The 7,664-nt window shown below is 43.4% G+C and overlaps 1 protein-coding gene across 4 annotated transcripts; it reads left to right on the top strand.

Moving 5' to 3' along the window:
* The first annotated feature begins 473 nt into the window (after positions 1–473).
* Positions 474–7,230, top strand: LOC131166260 (homeobox-leucine zipper protein ANTHOCYANINLESS 2). Of its 4 annotated transcripts, none has more exons than XM_058124638.1 (11): positions 474–532; positions 654–847; positions 922–2,183; positions 2,331–2,545; positions 2,680–2,797; positions 2,932–3,600; positions 3,716–3,817; positions 3,922–4,134; positions 5,423–5,597; positions 5,674–6,041; positions 6,403–7,230. In XM_058124638.1, the coding sequence occupies exons 3-11, from the start codon at positions 2,007–2,009 to the stop codon at positions 6,787–6,789; spliced, it is 2,424 nt and encodes an 807-aa protein (XP_057980621.1). In that variant the 5' UTR covers positions 474–532; positions 654–847; positions 922–2,006; the 3' UTR covers positions 6,790–7,230. The 4 variants fall into 4 exon arrangements, with proteins under 4 accessions (XP_057980621.1, XP_057980616.1, XP_057980617.1 ...); XM_058124633.1 differs by having other exon boundaries at positions 2,328–2,545; XM_058124637.1 differs by having other exon boundaries at positions 497–528; positions 2,328–2,545.
* Positions 7,231–7,664: the final 434 nt, after the last annotated feature.

Here is a 7,664-nt window from a genome sequence, read left to right as displayed (position 1 = left end):
TGGACTTGTAAGTTTTTCAAGGCAAATAAGTTCATAAATTCTTCATTTCCTCTGGATACGATTAAGTGAGCACGTTCTATTTTTTGAATAAATTTTTTGATTGTAATAGAATTTTTCAAATAATTACGTCTTATATAATATTGGGTTGATGTAGCCTATATTTTTTGAGAATAAATATTTCAAGAATATATATATATATATATATAGCAAATTTATTTTTTTCATATACTAAATAGCAAATTTAATCTTTTAACTTTTATTTGATTAGTGAATAAAACAAAAAAAATAAATTTAATATTTTATCATAAAAAAAGTATCATTTAATGCATAAATAGATAAATATAGAGGCAAATATCTCCCCAAAAAATTGTCTTTTGTTTAATAAATTACAGGGGTGAAAAAGTATTTTCATATTTTCTTTTTATGTTTTCCATTCTCTACAAGTACTAGATTTTATTTATTTATTTTTCCTTGTTCAAAATCTGAAGCCACCATTGCTGAAGTCACTCAACTACTCGGCAGTCAGAAGTCGGTACTCACCACACTCAAGTTCACAGATTGGCGTCCATAAATAAATCATATTCCATTTACTCTGTTATATTCAGACTTTCAATGAATTTTTTTTTTCATCTTCTCGATTTCTCCTTGAACAGTACGGGCATAATTGAAGCAGACCAGATTTACCGGATAACCGGAGCCGGAAAGCGCGATTGACCCAGTATTCCCGGTAGCCGGTAACCCAATACTCCAGCCCAGAGAGAGAGTGACAGAGGAGACGCAAGCTAAGCATTTGACTATAGAGTACTGTGGAGTCTATGGAAAGTCAGCTGGGAACCCTAGATTTCGTGTATATAATTAATTTTTTTCTTTGTTTTTTGTGCTGTAACTCTACTCTTCTTAATCTTCTTCCTATTTCTACAGATCCCAAGAGACAAAATTTTAGAGAGACAGAGAGCAATGGAGAAAGATCCACGGATCGGAAGCCTTGTCCTCTGCTTCCTCTGTAAGTCCTTTCTTTTACAGATTTATAAAATGGGTTAAAAAAGGGTTGCCCCATTTTTAACCATTTTCACTGAAAAAATTTAGAGAGAGAGAGAGTCAACCGACCCCTTTTGCAGGGAATTGGTGGTATGTATTTGTAAGGCTTCGAAGAGTCCACATATCGCGTTTTATCTTCACCTTTTCATTTTCTGCTTTTCTTCTTCTTCTTCTTCTTCTTCTCTCTCTCTCTCTCTCTCTCTCTCTCTCTCTCTCTGTGCAGACTTTGTAAAGCTTTCCGTTTTCCTGTTTTCTTTCGTATCTGTATAGGTCTTTGAACTCATGGCAGCTGCTTAGGAAGTCAAGCATGCTGAGCACGAGATAACAGAGTCGCCTGCCTGCCTGCCACTGCTGGCTAGGGCTTAATTTTGCCATTTCTCCTGCCCTGCAGACCACTTTCAGACCCAAAGAGAGAAACCAGAAAGAGCTCTTTTGATTTTTAGAGGGAGAGGCCCAACTTTGGGGACACAGAGAGACGGTTAGAGAAGGAAGTGCTAAGCAGGCACAAGGGTTTTGCTTGCCTTCTTTCTCTTTCTTTCTCTCCAAAGGAACCACCTTTTTCCTTGAGAGGGAGTTGGAGACATTTGGGCAATCCGTCTGTCTCCTCTGTCCTCTCTGGTTTTTCTCTTCTTCTTCGTTTTCTTCTTTTTGAATATTTTCCTTCTGCCTTTTCTGCCGTTGGTCTGTTTAATTTTCTGGGCATTTGGTTTTCTTGTTTGGTTTCTGGTTGGGGGTTTTCTTCGGTTGTATGAGTTTCTGGGTATGTGTTTTTGGGAGAAAATTTCATGCGTCACGGGCGAATGTGAATCAGCCATTGCAATTGTGAGATATACTTTCGAGTAATTGGGAGTGTATGTGAATCTGTAGAGGAACAGGAGAGATTAAGGTGGGAAGAAAGCGATTTCGGTGTTTGACGAACTGCTACACAAGCAAAGAGAAGAGATCAAAGAAAGGTGTAATATTTTTTGATGAGTTTTGGGGGATTTGTCGATAGTAGCTCTGGTGGTGGCGGTGCAAGAATCGTCGCAGACATACCTTACAACGGCAGCAGCAACATGCCGTCCGGTGCAATCTCTCAGCCACGCCTTGTGGCTCCCTCCATAGCCAAGTCCATGTTCAACTCTCCTGGACTCTCTCTCGCTCTTGTACTCTCCCTCTCCCTCTCTCTTTCTCTCTCTCTCTCTGAATATGTTGATCTCATGTTTATCTTTTTTTAGGTCTTTCTTTATTATTGAGTTTTGGGTTGCTTTTTGATTTTTTAACCCATCTGGGTTCTTCATTTTTTTAAGCAGCAAACAAACATGGAGAGTCAAGGTGAGGTGACTCGAATGGCGGAGAATTTTGAGGTCGGCGCCGGCCGGAGAGGTAGGGAGGAGGAGCACGAGAGCAGATCTGGAAGCGATAACATGGACGGTGCTTCCGGCGACGATCAAGACGCCGCCGACCACCCTCCCCGGAAGAAGAGATACCACCGCCACACTCCGCAGCAAATCCAAGAACTTGAAGCGTATGCTTAATTATTCACTTGCTTATTTTCATGAAATCTTGCGTTTCATCACTTCATTATTTTTGCTGGATTGATGTTTTGGTTCTTATAGGTGCTCTTTTTGTTTTTTAATTTTAAATTTTGGCTTTTACCAGACTGTTCAAGGAGTGTCCTCATCCTGATGAGAAGCAAAGGTTGGAGCTTAGCAGAAGGCTTTCCTTGGAGACTAGGCAAGTGAAATTCTGGTTCCAAAATCGCCGAACCCAAATGAAGGTATTACATTTCTAGAAAAGAATCTTAATCAGATTGAATCTGTCTCTCATAATACGATTTTTTGAAGTGTAAAGATTTGTTAATTTCATGGAATAGTTGATCAAATAGTTTAATTGGATATGATGATGCTTCAGACTCAAATGGAACGCCATGAGAACTCCATACTTAGACAAGAGAATGATAAGCTTCGAGCTGAGAATATGTCGATTAGAGATGCAATGAGGAACCCCATATGCAGCAACTGTGGCGGTCCGGCGATCATCGGTGACATCTCTCTGGAAGAGCAGCACCTTAGAATTGAGAATGCCCGTTTAAAGGATGAGCTGGACCGAGTCTGTGCGCTGGCTGGCAAGTTTTTGGGCCGCCCAGTTTCATCACTGGCTAGTCCCATTGCCCCGAGCTCTAGTTTGGAACTAGGAGTGGGGAACAATGGTTTTGGCGGTCTGGGCACTGTGGCTGCAACATTGCCTTTGGGGCCCGATTTTGGAGGTGGAATTACAGGCACGCTGCCTTTGGTGCCTCCAGCTAGACCAGCTGCTGGTGTCATCGGCCTGGAGAGATCTATGTTGCTAGAGCTTGCCCTAACTGCTATGGACGAATTGGTTAAAATGGCTGAAACCGACGAGCCTCTGTGGCTTAGGGGCTTGGATGGGGGGAGAGAAATATTGAATCATGACGAGTACGCAAGGACATTCACCCCTTGCATTGGCTTGAAACCCAGTGGTTTTGTCTCCGAAGCATCTAAGGAGACTGGTGTGGTGATCATCAACAGTTTGGCTCTGGTGGAGACATTAATGGATTCGGTGAGTCACTCAACATGCCTTATTCAATTGTTCACTAGGGTGGTAGCGCATGTTCATTAATGCCTTATTTTTGTGTCCCTTTGATTAATTTTTAAACTGTTTTTCATTTCAATAGAATCGATGGGCAGAGATGTTCCCTTGTATGATTGCCAGAACCGCTACCACTGATGTGATTTGCATTGGAATGGGGGGAACCAGAAATGGTGCACTTCAGTTGGTAATACAACACTTCTGTCATAGCTTCACCTCTGGGTTCTAAAACCTACATATTCTTTTACGAAAATTTTCATCTCAAAAGATTTATTTTTTTTTTCCTGAAAGATGCACGCTGAGCTCCAAGTTCTCTCACCATTGGTTCCGGTTCGTGAGGTCAATTTCCTTCGCTTCTGCAAGCAGCATGCCGAAGGGGTGTGGGCTGTGGTGGATGTGTCTATCGACACCCTCCGGGATGCTGCCGCTGCACCGACATATTTGAGCTGCAGGAGGCTTCCTTCTGGCTGTGTGGTACAAGATATGCCAAATGGTTACTCCAAGGTAATTGTCAATATAATCACTACTATTTGGACTCTCAAAACCAATCCCACTGGAGTTATAAGTACATAATTTCGAGTAATCACTAATTTGGGTTCTTTGAGAAATAATTAGTTCGGGACACTGCTAACGGGTACTTTCAAGGCATAAGATTCTTTTTATGGAAATTAATTTCTTAGCATCTATAGTTCAAAATTCTAACTTGATGTGTTTTGCATTAATTGAGTTCCTCAAAGTGGGTATCCTTCTCCTTTAGCCTTTAATGAGTTTGTTGAAATTAACTGCAACTTTGGGGCTTTGTTGAGAACACTTAATTGAAGACCCCCACAGAGTCAAAAGTCATGAGCATTTCCATCCAGCGATTACTCACCTCTCTCAGCCTGTGTTTCGGGTTCCCATGTATGAAATCTTAATATTATTTATAGATTTTCACCAACTGAGCCCCTTTCAGAACCATATTTTATTCAATTCAAATAGATGTTTCAGCTTGTCTCAAAGATTAATTTATGTTCCAAACGCTCAAATTTCAACAACTGGGAATGCGTAAAACTTGTTTAATATTACATCATCATCAGTGGGTCAAGAATCAAGATTACCCAGATTATAATAATCAATGGAAGCCTCTATTACTCCTGATTCTGCACCTCGGACACATTAATTTTCATATCTTTTAGGAGTAAATGCCTTGTTTTCCACAACTTTGGGTGAATTAAACTATCATTTTGATGTTTCTATTCCAATCTTTGATGCCATCTTCATCTAGATTTGTTTAATTTAATTTTGGTAACCCTCTGTGAACAGTGGTTCCGGCCAGCTTGTGATGTGCTGTGTGTTTTCTACCCAATGAGTAGGACCGACCTTGGCTATTTTTTTTCTTCTACGATTGTTCTAATGAAGCTCTATATTCAGTGCACATCTCAATGTCACTCTCAGTGGTCCACCTTGTTCCTCCAAATCTCGCCTAACTTTATGAACCTATATTTTATTTTAATTATGCCCTATTATATTTTTCTCATCATTGAGCCTAATCTTCACTCACTGCCCTATATTTGTCTCATTCTATCTTCTGGGTATCCTCCTTCCATCACATTATTTTAGCGGAGTTTTCGAAATGGTGCTTTTGAATGCTGCCTGCCTACATGTTTTATTTGCACGAATTGGGATGCTAATTCCGCTCTTGAAGAAGCGATCAGAAGTATTTTTATGCTTCAGTAGACCGATTGGGAACTAGCTAAATAGTGATTATTTGATTAAATAAGTACGCTAATACAAGTCGGGAATGGTGGATCAGGTTACATGGGTTGAGCATGCAGAGTACGACGAGAATGTAGTTCACCAGCTTTACCGGCCGTTGATCGGCGCCGGCATGGGCTTCGGCGCCCAGCGGTGGGTCGCCACTCTCCAGCGCCAGTGCGAGTGCCTCGCCATCCTCATGTCCTCCACCGTCCCCAGCAGAGACCACGCCGGTATTAGTTTACACTTCACATTTCACATATATACATTTAGACATTACTGGGTTTGTAAAAATGGGTGTAACTGCAGCGATAACGGCGAGCGGGCGGCGGAGCATGCTGAAACTGGCGCAGCGGATGACGGATAACTTCTGTGCGGGGGTATGCGCCTCCACCGTGCACAAATGGAACAAGCTTACCACCGGAAACGTGGACGAGGATGTCCGCGTCATGACCCGAAAGAGCGTGGACGACCCCGGCGAGCCACCCGGCATCGTCCTCAGCGCTGCCACCTCCGTCTGGCTACCGGTCTCACCTCACCGGCTCTTTGACTTCCTCCGCGATGAACGGCTGAGGAGCGAGTGGGACATCCTATCTAACGGCGGACCCATGCAGGAGATGGCCCACATCGCCAAAGGCCAGGATCATGGCAACTGCGTCTCTCTCCTTCGCGCCAGCGTACTCTCTCTCTCTCTCTCTCTCTAGCATAAATTTTTTTTATTTTATACCAAAAACGTTCTTGAAATTTATCAGATTGACGCATGTGTCCCCGAGTAGGACAGACATGGGGCTTTGGAAGACACCCTACCCTAAAAATTAACCTATAGTCAGTCTAATAGTAACACGAGTATCTATTTTAGTAATTAAAAAAAAAAGTCAAAATATACGACACTTGTCGCCTTTCCTTAGCTATCTTTCACGTTTGGTAGGCCTTCTCTGTAGTGTTTGACTACTAGGGGACACTTTCGAATGGCATTTCTCGTAAATTATCGCAAACGCAAGTCCTTTAATTTGACTTCGTAGGGTTTCTTCTGTGTAGGCTATGAACGCGAACCAGAGCAGCATGCTTATCCTGCAGGAGACTTGCATAGACGCGGCGGGCTCGCTTGTGGTGTACGCGCCGGTTGATATTCCGGCCATGCACGTGGTGATGAACGGCGGCGACTCGGCCTACGTGGCGCTCCTCCCCTCGGGCTTTGCCATCGTTCCTGAAGGGCCGGGCTCGCGCGGACTCGTGAACTCTCCGGGTAGTAGCGCAAACGGGGCCCCGCAGAGAGTGGGCGGGTCGCTTCTCACGGTGGCGTTTCAGATCCTGGTGAACAGCCTCCCTACAGCCAAGCTCACGGTGGAATCGGTAGAGACGGTCAACAATCTGATATCGTGTACCGTTCAGAAAATCAAAGCCGCCCTTCAATGCGAAAGCTGAGGACCCGGTCAGCTGGATGTGGGAGCGGCGGAATAAATAAAGGGTTGGGATCTTTTGCATTAACTAAAAAACGAAGAACATGATGTTTTGATGTGTTTTGTATTTTGTTTAGTGTTGGTGTGGAAGGAAAAGAAAAGTGGATGGACACGGAGAACTCGCTAGTGTGAGGTGGGAGTCAAGAACGAACCGCGCGTGAAGAATCCTTGCCCGGTGGTAAGATTCTGCGCTTGGCTTTGGCTGGATGTGGGTCGGGTCGGATTGTCTTAACACAGCGCAAGGGTGGTGGTTCGGGTATTGACTCAGTTCGACCCGCGAGTTGGCTCTCAAGTATCGTAATGGTTTTATTTTGAAAACAAAAAAAGAAAAACAGGGAAATTGATAATTTTGCCATTTAACTGAATATTTATTTTATTAATTTCCATGGTAATTTTAGTTGTGGACTGCTGACAGCCGTGGAGTGGTAAGTGGTGGGCAGCTATTGTTTTTAGTTTTGCTTTTATGTGACGGTATTGATACTCCTGAAAGGTGTGATTTCTTGCAATAGCATGTGTTGGGTTTGATATGGAAAATGATGGGTCGTCATTACAATATTAATAATGATTATTATTGTTATTGCATTTTTATAACAATTATTCCATTCAACAATTATAAAGCAAGAGTGATCGAGACGGCTGTGCCGCCGCGGCCGGCGGTGGGTTGATGCGGAGGGCGGTGGTGGCGGTGCCGCACCAAGGAGAGGGGGTGGGGACGGGAGCATTAAACAGGGGGCAGTGGGGGTGGTGGGCGAGGGCGTTGGTTGTATTAAATGCTGCAGGGCATTGGCTTTAGCGACAGATGACGTGTACCGTCCAATGGGATTTTGACGCGTAGCGGAG

The sequence above is a fragment of the Malania oleifera genome, chromosome 10, assembly GCF_029873635.1.
Source record: "Malania oleifera isolate guangnan ecotype guangnan chromosome 10, ASM2987363v1, whole genome shotgun sequence".
Lineage (NCBI taxonomy): Eukaryota > Viridiplantae > Streptophyta > Magnoliopsida > Santalales > Ximeniaceae > Malania > Malania oleifera.
This window is presented reverse-complemented; position numbering and strand designations above follow the sequence as displayed.

Bases quoted from the DNA above. Each gene is read 5' to 3' on its own strand.
- LOC131166260 (XM_058124633.1), top strand. From the start codon at position 2,007: ATGAGTTTTGGGGGATTTGTCGATAGTAGCTCTGGTGGTGGCGGTGCA. The intron at 2,184-2,327 runs GTACTCTCCCTC...CATTTTTTTAAG, and splicing joins CTGGACTCTCTCTCGCTCTT to CAGCAAACAAACATGGAGAG. The intron at 6,042-6,402 runs GTACTCTCTCTC...TCTTCTGTGTAG, and splicing joins TCTCTCTCCTTCGCGCCAGC to GCTATGAACGCGAACCAGAG.